Genomic DNA, 19,952 nt, shown 5'->3' with positions numbered 1-19,952 from the left:
CGGGGCTTTAGAGAGCAGCTGCAGTACTGCGGGGTTGAAGGGCTGCCATGGGTGACAGTGGAGGGTCGTGAGAGCTACTGGGATAGTTGGTGTTGGCAGCAGCGGGGAGAAATGCGAGACTGGAGGAAACATTGGGCCTGTGCTGCAGGGTTCTGGGGTGAAGAGGAGCAGGACTGAGTTTTGGGGCTGAAGGGTGACGGTGGTGCTGGCTAGTTTGCTGGTACCCTCTCTGCAGTAGCGAGCAGGAGAAACGCAAGGCTGTGCTGGGGAGGGTCAGTGTAGCTGTAGGATCTGTTAGGGAAAGCTCGGGTGAGCTTCCCACAAAGATTGGAAGCGATTTGGGCTTGACAGCTGTGCACAAACTGAGCGAACATTGATCCGAAGTGAGCGATGTTCCCGGTTTATATGACCTATCGCTCACACGCTCACCTTAAGAAGTAACACTGGTGTTGAGCATTGATCGGTAATTCCGACTCGTTGATCAGTTGGTGTTTTTCCCGGCGCTGTTCCCTAGAGCACCAGAGTTCTGTGCATTAGGCCCCAAGTCTTCAAGACTTGAAAAAAAACCTACATATAATCAGTCTGGTTGTGTATGATAGGAGGAATCTTATTCCAAATTGTTGCAGCCTGATAGCCAGAAGGGTCAACATCCCTTATTATTAATTATTGCTTGTGAGTTCCCTTATGCAACCTGGCATCTCGCTTCATCTATCACTCCAGGCCTGTGTCTATCCGCCTAAAATCAATAAAGCAGAACCACAAAGCGCTTCCATCTGAACTTCTTGCCCCACTACCCATCCACATCCCTCCCCCCCATCACGTATCCTCACCGCCAATACTGTTTCCCCACGCAAGAAGAGTCAGCCCCAACACCGTGTTGCTCAGCTCGAAGATGATGCCAAATGTCCGTAAGAGATTTACCACTTCTGTGGCTGCGGCATTAATCCACATAGCGCTAACCACGAAGCCGATGAAGGAGAAAACCTGAAGGACGACAGAAGAAGTGAAACTGGTGTTTAATAGGGGATTTACAGATCACACGAACATAACTTAAAACCCTGGTTCTAGAGAGTGAAGAAACTCTATGAAAATGTTAGTCAGGCCGAAGTAAGGTTCTATTAGCTAACATTTGCGTTCTGGAGATCTGGTGGTGCTTTTCTCGCCGAATTACCACATATATCAAAACTTTGTGCGTATTTGATGTTATCATATATCAACATCCAGTACATAAATCTATCTGTGGCCCATCGTGGGGGCTGTACTAAACTGCCCCCCAAAATGCTTGCACAAATAGGCGTGGAGACCTCTCCTAAACCCCAAGTAATCTGATTCTTTCCGCAAGTCCGCTGAACATCTGCTGTAACCCATGCTCCATTAGAAGGCTTCACGCTATATAACTCAACAGTAGACTCAGATACGGCTTTTTTGTAATAACCTATCATATAACAGTTTGCCGTTGTTTTTGTACTCTGTTGAATTGTCATGTTGTGTTACCATATGAATCCCTTTAAATTGAAAGGACTCAACCATAAAAATCAAGAAAATTACTTCAAACACACTTTTTAAGTGGTTGCTACACCGTGGTGCTCACTAATTTTTATAATTAATGGAGGAAAAAAAGCCTCTGTTTGTCCACGGTCACTGTTTCTATGTTTTGTGTGACTCTGTCTGGGATTGGGACTCTTCGTTGGCTCAAAAACCTCCATTTTATTCTTTAATTTTTATGCTTTTTAAAAACTTTTGTCAATTTTTTCACTTCTAATATCATTATTCATTTAGCATATGGCACTTATCTTCGTTATCCATCCGACGGGGTCACGTTTTGCCGTGTCGGCTTTTTCAAGGAGAACCTCGTGCTTATGCGCTTTGTTTTAGTACAGCAGTACTAAACATGACCCCGTAGAATAGTTAACGAAGATAAGTGCCATATGCTAAATGAATAATGATATTAGAAGTGAAAAAATTGACAAAAGTTTAAAAAGCATAAAAATTAAAGAATAAAATGGAGGTTTTTGAGCCAATGAAGAGTCCCAATCCCAGACAGAGTCACACAAAACATTGAAAAAGTGATAGGGACAGAGGCTTTTTTTCCCCTCCATTAACTATAAAAATTAGTGAGCACCACGGTGTAGAAAACACTTAAAAAGTATTACCATATAGAACAGTGCAATATTGAACAAATCTGTAATGCTACTTTACACCGTATCATGTTGATGTCATTATAAGAAGGTTCTACAAAGAGCTGTGTATGTGGAGCTTTACTGTAGCTCTAAGCAGTGGCGTAGCCAGTATGGGGCCACGGGGGCCTGGGCCCCCCTGCTGACGACCCTCTCGACCCCCCCTCCCGCCGCCAACCCGCCGTCGCCTACCTTTGCTGGCGGAGGACCCCAACCCCCGCCAGCCGAGCCGAGGTCCTCTTCTTCCCAATCCCGTGCAAGGCTTCGTTCTAGTCTGACGTCCTGCATGTACAACGTGCAGGACGTCAGACTCACAGAAACAGAATGAAGCCTTGCACCGGAACAAGAGGACCTCGCTGGCTGATCTGCAAGGCTTCATTCTGTTTCTGAGTCTGACATCCTACACATACAACGTGCAGGACGTCAGACTAGAACAAAGCCTTGCGTGGGATTGGGAAGAGGACCTCGGCTCGGCTGGCGGGGGTTGGGGTCCCCCGCCAGCAAAGGTAGGCGACAGCGGGTTGGCGGTGGGAAGGGGAGTCTAAAGGGTCGTCGTCGGGGGGGGGGGGGGGGTCAAAGTTGGTTGTGGGGGAGGTTCAGCAATGGTGGGGAGCGGGGCTAAAATGTGCCCCCTCACCTCAAGCTGTGGACCCCCCTCCCGCCAAAGTCTGGCTACATCCCTGGCTCTAAGTACATCTTTCAAGACTCTTGGATTTGCAGCAGCTTAAGGGTTTGATTTCTCTTTAGCCCCCCCCCCCAAAAAAAAAAAAACCCAAGAGTTGAACTGCAAGATCTCAAATGTGTCAATGTCTCTTATAGATGGTGTAATGTGTCCTTTTGGGTTCATCCAATAGCCGCAGAGACGAATGCATCTTACACAGAAGTATTTTGGAGGCTCCTCATTTCTCGTGGTAAAGAAAAGAAGAAATGCCAAGGAAGTACCAATCAGCGCCACCAACGCCCACACCGGAAACAGATCCTGGATCCTATAGAGACCATCTAGGAGAAGACAGAAAACAGCTGAGAGAGCAATATAAAAATACTCACATTATCAATAATATTCACCTTCACTCAAACTCTTGTGTCTGAATATCAAAAACCCAAGTGTCTCTTCCATTGAAACAAATCACAAGAGCCCAAATGAACCACCTTTTCAGCAAAATTTGCAAGGAATATATGGAAAGCTTAGTGTTCAGTTTTCTTTTACATAGACTCAAATGGCGTTGCTAGCTTGTTCGCCGCTGCGCCCCTCTGGCACGTCAACCCCCCCCCGAAGCACATCACCGCATCTTTCGTCAGAGCAAGGGGGTGTGCGAAGCAGTCACGTGCCTGTTGGCTCTGCCGGTCCCCTACCCCAGAACAGGAAGTAATGGTAGAGGGGGGTGTGCACCTGCTCCACGCACCCCCCTTGCTATCTGCACCCGGGGCAGACCGCCCCCACCACCTCACCCTTGGTACACTATTGTGTAGTCTGTGGAAGGCAGGTAAAGAGAGCAAATATTCTGCTCAAACCATGCTGGGTAGGCTGGAAAGGGGAGGAAAAACATGGAAACTGGGATTCCACCCAATTTTTTTTCTGGTTCCTAGTTAATAAAAATCCTGTCCATTAAAAAAAAGGTTTTAATTGTAAAGCAGTGTATTGTTCTGTGGCTGCAACCCCCCCCCCCCCCCCCCCCCCAGAGGTACAGAATAGCGATGCACTTAAAGAGAGCCCACCCAGGTAGTAACTCGAAATGCAGGTTCTAACCCACAGTTTGGGAAACTCTGTTGTAAAGGCTGTCCTTTTTGTGGCAAATCTGAGGAGGCTGTAACAAGAGGAAGTGGGGAGGAGTGACGTAAAGATTAGCACAACGCAAATGGTCTCTTTCCTGTAGAAGAAATACCAATATGGTTCAGGTTTCCACCCTTAGGTTCAGCAAGCTTGTGGTTCTGAATCCACAGACTGAGACCAGGAAGAGAGTCACAATTAAATGCCAGAAGGAGAATAGTGAAAGCAGTCTGGAAATTATTTTAAGAGCACACAATTTCCATAAGGTGCACACCAGAAAGGGGTTCCCAAGCCTAGGTACATGCAATGAGGTCTGGAATATCTCTTCCAGCAACCCTCTATCCAGGTACTAGAACAGCCAATAGGAGGCACTTGGATTTTAATATACTGTATATATCAGTGGCGTAACTATGTGGGGCCTGGGCCCCCGTAGATTTGGCCCTGGACCCCCTTGCCGACAACCCTCTCGACCCCCCTCCCGCCGTCGCCTGCCTTTGCTGGCGGGGGACCCCAACCCCTGCCAGCCGAGATCCTCTTCTTTCTGCAAAAGGCTTCCTTCTGTTTCTGACATCCTGCACGACGTCAGAAACAGAAGGAAGCCTTTTGCGGAAAGAAGAGGACCTCGGACTGGCGGGGGTTGGGGTCCCCTGCCAGCAAAGGTAGGCGACGGCGGGTTGGCGGCGGGAGGGGGGTCCAGAGGGTCGGCGGCAACGGGGTTGGCAATGGCGGCGGTGTGGGGGGGGGGGGCTAAAGTGTGTCCCCTCACCTTGGGCTCTGGACCCCCCCTCCCGCCGAAGTCTGGCTACGCCCCTGGTATATATACATCAAATATTACAAGACAATCATCAAAAGTACTCGTAGCTTTCAAGAGAATAAGCTGGTTGAAAGGCAACAGTCTCTCTTACATGCACCAGAGTTCAGGGTCAGGATGCAAACCAGGGGGCTGGTGATCAGATGCAGGCAATTGAGGGGTCTCTTCCAGTTCTGATCCTCTCTGTCAGGGTCCACCACGGGTACTGTGAGCAGCAGCATAAACTCGATAGGAATCTAACAACACAACGGAGATCGTCATTTCTGCAATAAACATAGGATGTCCAAGACCAGCAACAGAGATAGAGTGGAGGAGTGGCCTAATGGTTAGTGCAGTGGGCTTTGATCCTGGCGTTCTGGGTTCGATTCCCACTGCAGCTTCTTGTGACTCTGGGCAAGTCACTTATGGGTCCTTTTACTGAGGTGCGCCAAAAAATGGGCTGCGCTAGTGAAGGCACGTGTTCTGGGCGTGCGCAGATCCAGTTTACATCGCGCCTGTAAAAAAAAGGCCTTTTTAACATTTTTGCTGAAAATACACATGCAGCAAAATAAAAATTGGCACGCTTGCATTTTGGGTCTGAGACCTTACCGCCAGCCATTGACTTAGCGGTAAGGTCTCATGCGTTAGCCATGCGGTAATCGTCTACACGTGCAGAATGACGATTACCACCCGCTTTCTGCCACGCACCAGGAAATAATTATTTTCCGGTAAACATAGCAGACGCATGTCAAAAATTAAATTACTGGAAGGGCCACGCGGTAGCCGGGCGGTAACTGCAAACTGACACGCACTGGGTACGCGTAGGTGCCTACCCAGCTTAGTAAAAGGGCCCCTTAACCCTCCACTGCCCCAGGTACTAAAAACTTAAGATTGTGAGCAGGGCCACCGAGAGTGGGAGGGGGGCAAAATTCCCCGGGCCCGCAGTCCGCGGTCTCACCTGCCTGCCTCCACGGCTCCGGGCCCCCTTCATTCAAAGCGGCAGTCACAGATCGCATCTCTTCTGGCGTTCCCTTCCTGTGTCCCGCCCTCGCGGAAACCGGAAGTTACATCCGACGAGGGCAGGACATAAGGAGGTAAGGCCAGAAGAGACACGATCTGCGACTGGGGCTTTGAATGAAGGGGGCCCAGAGCCATGAAGGCAGGTAGGTGAGACTGCGGATTGCAGCGACGGGGGCGGCAGCGGCAGGGGGGGCCGAGGCGGGGCAGCCTTGCCCCGGGTCCGGCCTAGTCTCTTGGTGGCCCTGATTGTGAGCCCTCTAGGGACAGAGAAAATATCTACATTAAAAATTCTCACCTCCAATTCTGAAGCTCACAGTGTGGCAGGGAACCACTGAAGCCCTGCACTGTTGTACCCTGTCAGCACCACTCACTCTCACTCATACACCCGCCCTCAGCCACGCCCCTTCCGGACAAAATTCGCTACCTGAACGTTCTATTGAGGCCCCAAGCTCCAGCCACTTCCGTGAAGGGTTCGTGGATTCATGGTGGTGAAGCCTCTCCATGGTGGTCACGCCCTCGCGTCGAACGTTATGACGTCGCGGCCGGAGCAATTTTCAAGATGGTGCCGAACAGGAACGTGATGACGTCGCTGACGTCGTGATTTTCTGGAACGCGAATGGCGCCGAACAGGAATGTGAGGACGCTGCGCCCGCACCGATTTTCACCAACGCGACGAAACGAAGATGGCACCCAACATGGGCGCAACACAAATGCACAAAACCGCTTCAGGGGCGACGCAGCCAGCCACACAAACTGAACGTCGGACGGTGCGAGGGACGGATGACAACATGGATGCAACACCTCACAGGTTTCCTCTTCTGTCCCTGTATGCTGATGACAGGAGAGGGAGGGGGAGGGGAAGGGAACCTTGCTAGCACCCGTTTCATTTCTTACAGAAACGGGCATTTATTGCTAGTCTACATATAATGTGTACAGTGCTGCGTAAGTCTAGTAGTGCTACGGAAATGATTAGTAGTAACAATACCAAGCAAACTTACAACTGATCACAGGAAAGTCTTTTAGGTGTCCACTCTAAGGTTACTTGGTTTCCAAAGCATCACAGATCTACGACCTAACTGGAGGCTTTTCAATAAGTGAAAATGACTCTGCTTTTCAGAATATTTGCAATGAATAATCAGATTTTTTTTTTTTTAATTAGGATTTGGCTCACTTGTTTTTCAGTAGTAGCTCAAGGTGAGTTACATTCAGGTATTTCCCAGTGAATGAAGGACTCGCAATCCAAGACTCCTGAGGCAATGGAGGGTTAAAGAGTGACGAGCAAGATCCCAAGGAACCACAGTGGGCTTTGAACCCTGGCTTCTCTGGGTCTCCGCCCACTGCTCGAATCATTAGCCTGGTTCATAGGTGTGGCCTTATCTATACACCATAATTACCTTGTAAATTAGAGATATTGTGGATTTGGTGAATGAATAGTTAATATTTGAGCCAAAAACATTTAAGGAAAATACTCCCATTTTAATGGTAGAAAATGCTTAGACTCACTTCCTCTTTTCTGTTTTTTACCCTGACCTCAGGAAGGACCCAAATCCATGTAGATTGATTACTCCTGGGGGGGGGGGGATGCCAGACACATCTCTAAAGATTAGGTGTCCCGTTTACTAAGGTGCGCTAGCGTTTTTAGCACATGCTGTGTAGAAGCCCATAGGAATATTATGGGCATGTACACGGTTAACGCGTGCTAAAAACGCTCACTCACCTCTAGCACGGCTTAGTAAGACAAGGCCCTCAGTGTGACTAATGAACAATGTTTCTTCTCGATTCCCAAGTTCCAGAATCATTTGTATAAGGTTAAGAAAGCATCATTCGTTATAGTCCTGGAATCGGCCATCTGTATTCTGTCTAACCCCTGCTCTTTGTACTTTGTTATCCAGGAATAGAATGGATACATTATATCATCTGTGGTTTCAGCTATAAAATTGTATCCATTTTGGTTGGAGCGAAGAGTGGTGGGATCTTCCCCAAAGAGAAGGAAAGCGTTCTTGGACATTTGGGAACCCTATATACTTTAGCACCAGTGGCATAGCGGGGGGGGGGGGGGGGGGCTGCCACCCGGGGCGGGGCGGTTCGCCGTTGCACCCCCCCCGGATGCAGCGTGATGACTCCCCCCCCCTCGGCGTATCGACACCCCCTCCCCCCGACCAGCTCCCGCACCCTACCTTTAAAAAGAATATCGGAATCCCAGGCGAGGCGCAGCGCCTCGCGCCTGCCCTGCACGTAAAAGAAATGTGGACCGTCAGGCCTTCCCTCACTCTGTCTGTCCCGCCCTTGCGGAAATAGGAAGTTGGTCAGCGGAGGGCGGGACAGATAGAGTGAGGGAAGGCCCGACGGTCCACATTTCTTTTACGTGTAGGGCAGGCGCGAGGCGCTGCGCCTCGCCTGGGATTCCGATATTCTTTTTAAAGGTAAGGTGCGGGAGCTGGTCGGGGGGGGGGGGGGGGGGTGTCGATGCGCCGAGGGGGGGGAGCTGGCAGGGAGCACCCCCTCCCCCGAGCTGACACCCGGGGCGGACCACCCCTCCCGCCCCCCCCCCCCTTGCTACACCACTGTTTAGCACCCAAAGCCTGTAGCTTTATTTTAAACTGTCTCTGAAGTAAAAATTTTATTTTATTTTTTTCTCTACCCCTTTTCTTATCTTTCCTCCTCTTTTCCTGCATTGTTAAGATTGTCAAAAGGTGGTGGTGGTGGTGGGGGGGGGGGGGGTAATCATCTCTAAGACACTGTTGCATAGTCTGCTTTGCTCCTCTTTCTCATAGTAACAGAACATGAAATGGGAAGTGGGTGGGCAGGGAAGGGGGGGGGGAGGGGGAGGGGGGGGATAATAACAAACTGCTGGAACAAGAAGAAATGATGGATGCTTGTTACAGAGGTAGTGCCCTTCGGGGCATTATGCAGCTAGCTGTTTTTCTTTTAATTTTGCTAAACAAGTAGACAGAAATATAGGCAAAGGGGGGAGGGGTGGGAGGGGGATTTACATGAAAGTTTGTAAAAAGCTTGATGATGGTTAACACAATTTGGTTTGAGCAGCAAGCAGTGTATACTGAACAATTGTAACTTTATATAGTCACACAGTTTGGAGTTGTGTATTGTGTATTATCATCAATAAAAAAGTTGAAACATTAAAAAAACTGTATCCATTTTGGATTTTAACCTACCAGGAGAGAAATTTCCCTGTTGGGTTTTCCTTCCCGTTGACAGGCTATTTTATGCAATTCTGACATAAAAGACCAGGGGAGGACTGAGGCCACTAGATCACCAGCCGTGTGCCGGGCATCCGGGCAGAACCTCTGGGCTCCCTAGAGTCTCTGGGCCAGTGGCGTACCAAGGGGGAGGGGCGGTCCGCCCCGGGTGCACGCCGCTGGGGGGTGCCGCGGCGTGCGCCTGCTCAGAGTTCGTTGACTTCGCGTGTTCGCTGCAGCTCCCTCTGCCCTGGAACAGGTTACTTCCTGTTCCGGGTCAGAGGGAGCTGCAGCGAACCGAATGCGCAAAGTCAGGGAACTCTGAGCAGGCGCGCGCTGCGGCACCCCCTCCCCCCACCCGGGGGGGGGTCCACGCTACATCGGGGGGGGGGGTGCTGCACCCGGGGGGGCTGGGCGCCGCCCCAGGTGTCCGCCCCCCTAGGAACGCCACTGCTCTGGGCCCTCGGGCACTGCCCGGTTGCCTGAATGATCAAGTCCACCCCTGTAAAAGACGGATTCCACTGACCTTTGGTAGAACTGAATTTACCTTACAGGGGTTAGAATTCAACAGTATTTTCAAACTTTCATGAGCTGAAGCTCAGAATCCCCAAGGTAACTACTCAAGCCACTGATGAAAATCTACAGGTCACTGCCAGGTTACCTTTAGCACTTTAAAGAGTTTCCAGTACCAGGTTTTCTGTCTCCACTTCCTGTAATCCACGGGGTTCAGAGAGTGCACTAGGATTTGCACCGTTGTCTCCTGGTAAGCGATCAGAGGTTGATACTCTTCACCTGTTACAGAAAGAAGAAAATTAGGGAAGGGGATCACGTTGGAAATCAGGGGTGTAGCCAGACAACAGATTTTGGGTGGGCCTAGGCAAGAAGTGGGTGGGTACCAAGTGTTCTTTCCCCCCCCCCCCCCCCCCCCACCAAAAAAAATATCTCAGCTAGCAGGAAAACACTTCTTTCCACCTTGGTAGTCTGCAGCAGGCATGCGCTGAGAACTGAGCATGCGAAGGTGCTGGTATAATGGAGAGTAGTGTTTTCGTTACCATCAGCTTCAGCTGGTGGAGCTTGGGATACCCACCAGCTACCACTAAACGTATGCCACTGTTGGGTGGGCCTCAGCCCTAAGTGGGTGGGCCCTGGCCCACCCAGGCCCACCTGTGGCTACGCCACTGGTTGGAAAGGTGAGCTTTGTCTGAAGAACAGTAAACATTATTTCAGTTCTGCCTCCATCACCTGCTTTCTGATCAGGCCCACTAGAAGCCTGTGACAAAAAATCCTGGCAAATTGGCAGAAATATTACTACCTGTTTTTGGCCAAAATTCTCTGCATCAGACCAGACATATTGGGGCCGATATTCAGACCGCAGAAGTTAGCCAGGCTGACTCCCGTGGTCAGCGCTGGGCTCAGATACTGGGCTGTTTCTGGTAACCAGCATCGAATATCCGGTTTATTTGCGGCTGGTTTCAACTTAACCGGCCAAGCCAATATTCAGTGTTGGCCAGTTAAGTTGAAACTGGTCAAAGATAGGCCTGCTATTTCGGCAGCCCAATTTGGGTGTCAAACTTAACCGCCAATGCGCTGAATATTAGTGGATAGCAGCTACCTGCTATCGTTGACCGCGAATATTCACTGAGAGATAGCTGGCTATATCCCGCCAAATGTTCACAGATAGCTGGTTAAGTGCTGTTTAACTGGCCAGAACCCATTCCTGGTCGGTTAAATAGCGCTAAATATCGAGGGGGATTAAATCCAACTCCTCCCAGGGGCGTAGGCAGACCTCGAAGTGGGAAGCGGCCCAAAGTGTGGGGGAAGCACATTTTGGTCCACCACCCTGCCGACACCCCGCCTCCCCCACCCACTGCTGTCGCCAGGGGTGTGGCCAGAACTTGGCGAGAGGGGGTCCCGAGCCCAAAGTGGGGGGGCACATTTTAGCCCATCTCCCCCAGCCGCTGACCCTCCCCCGCCACCTTCGACCCCACCCCCCCGCCGTTGCCGACCTCCCCCCGCCACCACTGCCGCCAGGTACCTTTGCTGGCAGGGGTACCCAACCCCCTCCAGCTTTAGTCTTCTTCAGGGCTAGTCTCTGGCGTGTTCGCTGATCTGTGCTGTGAGTCCTGACATCCTGTGGCGATGGAGGGTCGAGAGGGGGCCAGCACTAAATCTGTGGGGGCCCATGCCCCCGTGGCCCCACCTAGCTATGCCCCTGGCTGCCACTGTACATATCTTAGCTGGCGGGAGTCTCCAACCCCCGCCAGCTGAAGCCTTTGTCTAGTACTAGTCTCTGGCGGCGCTGCCGCATTTCCTGCCTTGCTCTCTTCTCTTCCCCTCACATGCAGCATGCTCGTTTTAATGAAATTAAGCATGCGAGCATGCTCAGTTTCACTAAAATAAGCACGCCGGACCGTGAGGGGAAGAGAGAGCAGGGCAGGAAATGTGACAGAACTAGAGACCAGCGCCGGATTAAGGCTTCAGCTGGCGGGGGTTGGGGCCCCCTGCTAGCCAAACCAGGGGCCCAGAGCAAATGTGTGAGGGGCCCAGACCCCATAGCTATACCACTGTCACAGCCAGAATTCTTGATCTATTAGTTTCAAGAAGCTGAAGCCCAACCTATACAACGGCACCTGGTCAAAAGAAACCAGACAAAAAAGTTCCAAACAAAAAATGTTCCCGACATAAAAGTCCCTGACAAAATAGACTCCCGACAAAAGGGCCTGATGAAATAGATTTATTTTTGAATGGTATGAATTTGAAGGGTACAAAGAAGTGGAGGAGCCATAAATTACTGAGAGAGTCCAACGCTTGTCACTTGAAAGTCCTGGCACCTGCCTACGGCTTGACTTCACTATCCACACTTGGTATCTAGTGAGAATCATAAATCTGCTTGAAAACATAATCCTGCTTGATTAAGAGTCTATTTTGTCTTGGGTTGTTTTGTTGTGGGGTTTTTTTGGGAGGGTTTTTTTTTTGTCATGGTCTGTTTTGGTTTTAGTCTGTTTTGTTGGGGGTTTTTTTGTACGGTCTATTATGTCGGGGTGCCCTATACAACATGTAACAAAAAAAAAAAAAAAGGTTAGATACTACAAAAGAAAATGTTAAAAAGCAAAACCAAGAAACTTAGGGCAAAATCGTGAACCATTATAAGAGCTGTCAGTGTACCTATCCATTTGTTGCCTACGTTGACTACTTCTGGAATGCAGGTACAGACAGCAGAGAGAAGCCTGGTGACTAGAGCAGTGTGTTAAGAGTTCAAATCCCACCGAAGCTCTCTGCGACCTTGAGCAAGTCACTTGATCCTCTAATTCCTCAGATGCAAACTTAGGGGTCTTTTTACTAAGCTGCGGCAAAAGGGGGCCTGTGCTGGCGTCAGCGCCTGTTTTTGATGCGCTCTGCGGCTCCTTTTACCGCAGCGGGTAAAACGCTGTTCTGTTTTGTTTTAAAGAAACGATCATGCGGCAAGTGAAGGGCAATGGAGGGTTAAGTGACTTGGCCAGAGTCAGAAGGAGCTGCAGTGGGAATCAAGCCCACGTCCCCAGGATCAAGGTCCGCTGCACTAACCACTAGGCCCTACTCCTCCAGTCCACACCTGGGAGGAACTAGCAAGGGGCCATGGAGAGGATAAGGAGAGAGAAGGGTAAAGAACAGCGATATCACAAGATGCTGGAACCCCAAATACCAAGGGTCCTCGTGCCAGCCCATGTGCTTTCAAGATGATTGGATGGGACACACCTGCTCTCAAGGGCTCAGGAAGTTGAGACATGCTGGATATTTAAAGGGATCCCCCTTCACAACTTCAGCAGCAAACCAGGAAGGAGCCACTACTGAGGGGCCTTCTCAAATATTTGCTCAAGACTCCCAGAATTTGAACTCACTTCAATTTACACCTTCTCAACTGCAAAGGAATTAAATACAAAACCTCCTATGCATCCAGTTTCTCCTTTTTTGGACAGCCAGCTTTGGAACGCTCTACCAAGATGCATCCGAACAATCAACGGACTATCTACCCTTCAGAAAAATGTTGAAGACCCATCTCTTTAAGAAAGCTTACCCTAACGACCCAACTTAACTTTTTAAGCCCACCCACATGATTCCTGTCATGACGATTATTATACCTCAGACCATGTCTCTCAATCTCCTTATGCTCATCCCCCAATCTTTTCTTCTCCATCCTTCCTACTCCTTACCCCTCCCAATCTCTTTTCCTTTTGCTCATCCTATCTTTGTTTACCTCTCCATGTTCAATTTACATATTCTTAAAACCCCACTACTACTATGTTTACTACAATTTGTAATATTCTCCTTCAAGACCTAGTAATTCTATTTACTATGTAAGCCGCATTGAACCTGCAATGTGTGGGAAAGCGCAGGGTACAAATGTAATGAATGAATAAATAAATAAATAAACGTGTGTCACTGTACACAAGTGGCACATCAACTGCACAATCACCTCCCCTGGCTTAGGACAGGACACACTATGATCCTGTCACCCGCACAAGTGCTGCTGTGTTATAACTACACTGAAGCTTCTTTCACAGGTGATTGTGATGTCACAATCTTGGTGATGTCGTAAATCGAGATGATGTCAGTGTTCCATGTATTGTCCAACTCCGAGGCACTTGGTATTGTTTTTTTATGCAGAGAAACCAATGACAAGGAAGAAGAAACTCTATCAATGGTAAGCTGCCCTTTTTTATTACTTTGCTATAAATTCATCAAACACTTGTCAGATATTCATGTATATAATGGTCTATAAAAGCCCACTGGTGATTTTAGGGGTTCAAAGACGAAGCCTTTGACTTAAGAGCTTGAAGTGAAATCTGTTCTCAAAGATACTCATGGCCATTGCTGCCCCTCATCACAAGCCACCCATCTACCTCCCGACCTCATTGCTTTTTCTCCGGATGATTTAATATACCACCTTTCAAATTAGTTTACCAATGCAGTTTGCAATAAAATTCATGCAAAGAAAAGAAAAATAGAGCAGGGGAAAATTGAGAATAGATGTTATAGCATCACAGAAGTTTACAAACAGGTTCAATCAACTTACACACCAAAAAAATTGTTGACAAATATCTAATGAAAAAAAATAACGATGTAACAGGAGTGGAAATGAACAGCACTGTAATTTATCTTCCAGTGGACAATAAAAAGGAGCTCCAGTAAAGATTAGGGACAGGGTCAGGCATTCGGACATCTGTCGAACAAATCCACCCCTATTCTGGGTCCTAGGGCTTCATACAGATTGTACCAAAGGCCTGATTAAACAATCATGTCTTTAGGCCTATTAATAAAAAGATCCTTCATATTTGTTTGCGAAAGAGTCTTCCAAGTTGAGGAGCAAATCAGATAAAAGGGGTAGAGAAAGGAGTCCAACCACAGGCCCAATTAACCCTCTGCTAATCTAGTCTCCTCATTCAATTTCTCCATTTGTAAATCTATTATAAGATCTGACCACACCATTGCCACCACTCGCCACATAATCTGTACTAAAACAGGGGTAGAGACCAAAATCTAAAATACGATCCATTTCATGAATCCTCTCTATCTGTTGTCTAAACCCTATTAAACCCTATTCCATCAACCAGTGGCGTAGCTACGTGGGGCCACGGGGGCCAGGGCCCCCGTAGAATTGGCCCTGTACCCCCCCCTGCCGAATACCCTCTCGACCCCCCCTCCCGCCACCAACCCGCCGTCGCCAACCTTTGCTGGTGGGAGACCCCAACCCCCGCCAGCCGAGGTCCTCTTCTTCCTTCGTTCTGTTTCTGTGAGTGACGTCCTGCACGTACAACATTGGCGTCGGGGGGGGGGGGGGGTTGAGAGGGTTGTCGGCTGGGGGGGGTCAAAGTTGGTGGTGGTGGCGACGGGGGGAGGGGGTCAGCGGCGTAGGGGGGGGGCTAAAATGTGCCCTCCCGCCAAAGTCTGGCTACGCCCCTGCCATCAACAGCACTCCCGCCTAACTGACCTCCTCCCCATGCATGTTAATAACTCCAAATATCTGCAGCTGCACGCTTATCTCTAATTTAAAAATCTCTGAAACAATTCTCAAGAGCTCTTACTGGGACCCTTCCCCATTTTCACTAAACACTCCATATCTCCAATCACATACCTCTCACACAAACCCCAAAACAACCCTACCATTCCAAGAACTGCTACTCCCCCAACCCCTACTCTAATTCACAAGACTCCCGTAGCAAAACACCAATAAATAACGAGCCCAATATTCAAAGCGATTTTGGCTAAATTCGCTTGGTGAGGGGTAGCTGCTAATATTCTGCTAAGTGGCGCTGAATATCCCAGTTAGCACTAAACTGAACGCTGGCTTATATTGGGGGCAGAGTTAGCACTTGGCCGCTTAAGTGCTGATATTCAGCCCTTAAGCGATCAGGTTTACCGCATAAATATGTCTGTCCTATTTTTATGCGGTAACACATGGCTGCTTAAGCAATGAATATCAACCTAAGCGGCTACTTCAAAATCCTAAAATCATATTGTTCTCTGCTGCCCGTCTCATCTTCCGCCAGGGTTGCTTTACTCATACTACCCCTCTCCTCAAGACCCTTCACTGGCTCCCTATCCGTTTTCGCATCCTGTTCAAACTTCTTCTACTAACCTATAAATGTATTCACTCTGCTGCTCCCCAGTATCTCTCCACACTCGTCCTTCCCTACACCCCTTCCCGTGCACTCCGCTCCATGGATAAATCCTTCTTATCTGTTCCCTTCTCCACTACTGCCAACTCCAGACTTCGCGCCTTCTGTCTCGCTGCACCCTACGCCTGGAATAAACTTCCTGAGCCCCTACGTCTTGCCCCATCCTTGGCCACCTTTAAATCTAGACTGAAAGCCCACCTCTTTAACATTGCTTTTGACTCGTAACCACTCGCCTCCACCTACCCTCCCCTCTTCCTTCCCATTCACATTAATTGATTTGATTTGCTTACTTTATTTATTTTTTGTCTATTAGATTGTAAGCTCTTTGAGCAGGGACTGTCTTTCTTCTATGTTTGTGCAGCGCTGCGTACGCCTTGTAGTGCTATAGAAGTGATAAATAGTAGGTTAGTAGTCTCTTGTAACCAGAGCTAATGTTGTGATGTCATAATGCCTCAGGCCACCAATAAGAGCCAACCTCATCAGTGATGTCACAATGGCTTGATTGTCTTATACTTGGCTCACTTTTATTACATAGCTCTTTGAGCAGGGACTGTCTTTCTTCTATGTTTGTGCAGCGCTGTGTATGCCTTGTAGCGCTATAGAAATGCTAAATAGTAGTAGTAGTAGTAGTAGATTACATCCCTCCCCCTTTCACAACTAAAGACAGGGCTTCTGCACTCTGAGAAGGAAGACGTACCATAGTCTGTGCTGTGACTCATCGCAGGCATCGCATCCTCCGACTCTGTCAATAGGTCTAGAAGAAAAAAAAAATGATTAAAAAATAAAATAAAATCAAACAGCAAGAAAGTTTTGGCCATTCACGCAGACTTTTTAGTTTGGATTATGAGATCACAGACACGGATTCCATTTGGCCTCCTCCGTACAAAGGCCAGACTCAGCAGGAGTTCACCCTTGATCAGTTATTATTTATTAGGATTTATTTACCGCCTTTTTGAAGAAATTCACCCAAGGCAGTGCACAGTGAGAATAACCTGAACGCAAAGACAATTACAGACTAAAAATATTCCAACAACGATACACATTATGGCACAGTACACTGCCTACGTCAACACAATACATATTAAAACTTAATAGACAGCCTAGGGTGTGAGTGGAGGTGGAACATACTTCTGTCTGTAACAGCAGTTTGATAAACTTACAGAAAATATATCTCGCTGCAAAGTGCAGCTGTTACCCATGATCTTGTTAATATTGAAAAAGGCAACTTGAGAATCACGTCCCATACCAAAATACTAGCACAGAGAATTCCTATTGTAACATTTTGATTTCCTTCCTTCGGCAAAAATCAAATCCTACAGATTCCCTAGAGCCTGCGTCTTTTACCCGATTCTCCCAGAACAGAGTTGGTCAAACTCTCGTTCCGGCCTCTTCTGTAGATCCATGTGGAGAGGACGACAACAAAGACGTAAAACAGGTATATTCCCAGGTAACCTGCGGAGGGAGAAGAAAACCCAAAACAAGTCACACCAGAGGCAAAAGGAATCGTACACACACACGAGCAGAGAGCAAGCATCAGCGGCACCGACACAGGCAAGGTGCCATGCATGAACAGACAAAGAACCACAAAGGGCAAAGAGAGAGCACACCAATAAACACGTAGGACCACGTAAGTACCCAGACAACCTGTAGAGGGAGAAGAAAACCCAAAACAAGTCACACCAGAGGCTGAAAGTTGGAACGTTGGAAGGACAAATGCGCAAGAGGATAGAGCAAGTATCAGCTGCACTGCCACAAAATGTCAGGTATTGGCCAGACAGAACGAACAATGTTTGAAGAGTAGGGTAAAGGGACGGAACCTCCAAAAACATGTGGAAGTCAAGAATTCTTTGCACACACAGTTTTATTCTAAAGACTCGACATGGAACCGTGTTTCGGTGACAAGCGCCTGCCTCAGGAGTCTTTGCTGGGAGATGTGATATGAAAACACTCTGCTATCAGAAACCTTCAATAAAGAAATTGCAAATCCAAACCACAAAGGAAATAGCTCAAAATCACAACTTAAATGGCTCAAAAAGCAAAGCATCATATAAGGGAAAAAAAACTCCTTATATGGTTCTTAGCCCCTCCCAGTGCATCCTAGGATGCACCAGGCAGGGGCTGGGTACCACCATTTTGAGGAGGTGGGCCCAGAAGCAGAAAAGGCGTTGCTCCTGTCTCCAACTGTAGAGGTATGTGGAGAGGAGGGGGTCACTAGACCACCATGGCTATTTTTGGTAGCACAGGGGGAGGAGCTTGTGGGAGGGGGTCCATTGGACCACCAGGGATTTTTTGCTGGGAGGGGGCAGGTTGTGGTGTTGGGGGTCCATTAGTGCCTACCAGGTGGAGCAGTCTGCTTGTACTATACAGTGCAAGACAGGGACGGACTGACAGTGGTCGGGGCCTCCGGCCAGTAAAGGTCATTGGAAGCCCCTGCCATCCCACCACTCCCCTCCTGCACTGTACAGCCTCCCCACACACACACACACACTACAGATCCCTGAGCCAAAGTGGGCCCTCCCTGGTCCTACCTTGAAGGGACAAGGTGGTCTAGTGGCTTCTTCAGAGGCAGGAAAGGACCCCAGTCTTTCCTGCCCACTATCGCTAATGTGCCCAGCGCTGCCGTGTTTTCAAAATGGCTGTCGAGACTTCCCGCAGCACTCTTGCAAAAGTGCTGCATGAAGTCTCAGCAGCTATTTTGAAAATACGGCAGGTGCCACCAGGCAGAGTAGCGGCCGCAGGCAGGAAAGAGCAGGATTGTTTCCTGCCCTCGCAGAGGCCACTAGACCACAAGGGACCTTCAAGGTAGGATCGGGGAGGGCCCACCTAGGCGAGGGGGGGGGCTGTAATGTGAGGCAGTGGTGGGCAACAGGACAGAGCCTCTGGGCCCTTGGGCACTGCCTGGTTGCCCGAATGGCCAGTCTGCCCCTAGTGCAAGCAGACTGCTCCCCAGACCTGCTGTAAAATTTTGCACAGTAAAGGTAGACGCTCAGTCTGTGCATTGCTTGGAATGCTTGTTTTAATGCATTTGCTCACGGTTGTCGGTAGCTGCTATGTGGAACGGTAAAAGGGATGCAGAACCCCTTTGTGCATTACGCCCTAAATAATGTTTGCTTTAACAGGCTACAACCGGTCTAAAGCAAACGTTCCAAGCACGGTAAGCTTTGAGAATTCGGTCCCCAGTCCCTAAATTTAGCTCCCTAAAAAGTGGGTGGCTATATGCACAGAGTTTTTCTCCCTGTTCCTAGCTCTAGGCAGCTAATTTAGACTAAGATTTACTAATATGTGTTAATGTGATTTAATGTGCATTATTATTAAACTAGTAAAAAAGGCCCGTTTCTGACACAAATTAAATGGGCGCTAGCAAGGTTTTCCTCGGCTCCCCTGCAGCCACCCATATCCAGCGACCCTCCTCTCTCCCCTGCCCCCCTCCAGCCACCCATATCCAGCGACCCTCCTCTCTCCCCTGCCCCCCTCTAGCCACCCATGTCCAGCGATCCCCTGCCCCCCCTGCAGCCACCCATGTCCAGCGACCCTCCTCTCTCCCCTGCCCCCCCTGCAGCCACCCATGTCCAGCGACCCTCCTCTCTCCCCTGCCCCCCCTCCAGCCACCCATGTCCAGCGACCCTCCTTTGGACATGGATCAGCTGTGAGGCATGTTTTTTTTCCCCCCCGGGTTCTGAAGTTGACATCATAATGGCTATGGTGATGTCAGCCTGATCTACGGAGCCTAGCAGACCAACTCGGAAGGAGCCACGGTCCCAGGCAGCAAGTCAGAACGCTGGAGGTGAGAATTATTATATAGGATGCGTCATAATGGGTCTAGTGACATCAGCTAGGGCTTCGGAGCCCATCTGTGAAGAAAGTTACGGACACAGGCAGGCAGACGCATAGAATGTTGGAGGTGAGAATTATTATATAGGATGGGCCCCACCGATAGTAATGGAAACTGTACTAATAATGCACATTAAATTCCATTAACATGTTAACACGTTAGTCAATCTGGCATTTAAGGTTTCTAACTCTAGGAAAATGAACTGCAGGCCTGAATTATGACGCCTAACTTTTCAGTCCCTAAATTTAGGAAACTAAAAGTTAGGTTCCTACTTCGACTACAAATTCACCTACATGTAGGTTTCTAAAATTTAGGGACCTAATTTAGGTTTTGAGCATTTTTTTAAAATTGAACCATAAGTGCTTAACTTGCTTCCCCCACCCATCTGTCTCATTTTCTACATTTGGGCTCCTTGTAAAATGAGTCCCCTAAGGGCCGATATAAGCTGCCTAATGTAGGGAGAAAAGCAGCTAAAACCCCAAAGGTTCTGAGAGACCAGGATGTTGGAATTG

The 19,952-nt window shown here is 48.8% G+C and overlaps 1 protein-coding gene and 1 long non-coding RNA gene across 3 annotated transcripts in view; one reads left to right on the top strand and one right to left on the bottom strand.

Moving 5' to 3' along the window:
- SLC8B1 (solute carrier family 8 member B1) overlaps positions 1 to 19,952 on the bottom strand; it is a 52,120-nt gene that overhangs the window by 6,292 nt on the left and 25,876 nt on the right. For both annotated transcript variants that reach the window (XM_030218371.1, XM_030218372.1), the window contains exons 8-13: positions 16,953 to 17,060; positions 16,306 to 16,362; positions 9,614 to 9,744; positions 4,851 to 4,992; positions 3,055 to 3,176; positions 831 to 984 (exon numbers count right to left, since the gene is read on the bottom strand). In XM_030218371.1, coding sequence (XP_030074231.1) covers positions 831 to 984; positions 3,055 to 3,176; positions 4,851 to 4,992; positions 9,614 to 9,744; positions 16,306 to 16,362; positions 16,953 to 17,060 — 714 coding nt within the window. The remainder of the gene's footprint in view (positions 1 to 830; positions 985 to 3,054; positions 3,177 to 4,850; positions 4,993 to 9,613; positions 9,745 to 16,305; positions 16,363 to 16,952; positions 17,061 to 19,952) is intronic.
- LOC115480001 lies at positions 402 to 19,815 on the top strand. The gene is made up of 4 exons (XR_003943776.1): positions 402 to 544; positions 9,645 to 9,651; positions 18,461 to 18,466; positions 19,801 to 19,815. It is a non-coding gene; the product is annotated as an uncharacterized LOC115480001 (long non-coding RNA).

The sequence above is a fragment of the Microcaecilia unicolor genome, chromosome 11 (assembly GCF_901765095.1).
Source record: "Microcaecilia unicolor chromosome 11, aMicUni1.1, whole genome shotgun sequence".
Classification (NCBI taxonomy): Eukaryota; Metazoa; Chordata; class Amphibia; order Gymnophiona; family Siphonopidae; genus Microcaecilia; species Microcaecilia unicolor.
This window is presented reverse-complemented; position numbering and strand designations above follow the sequence as displayed.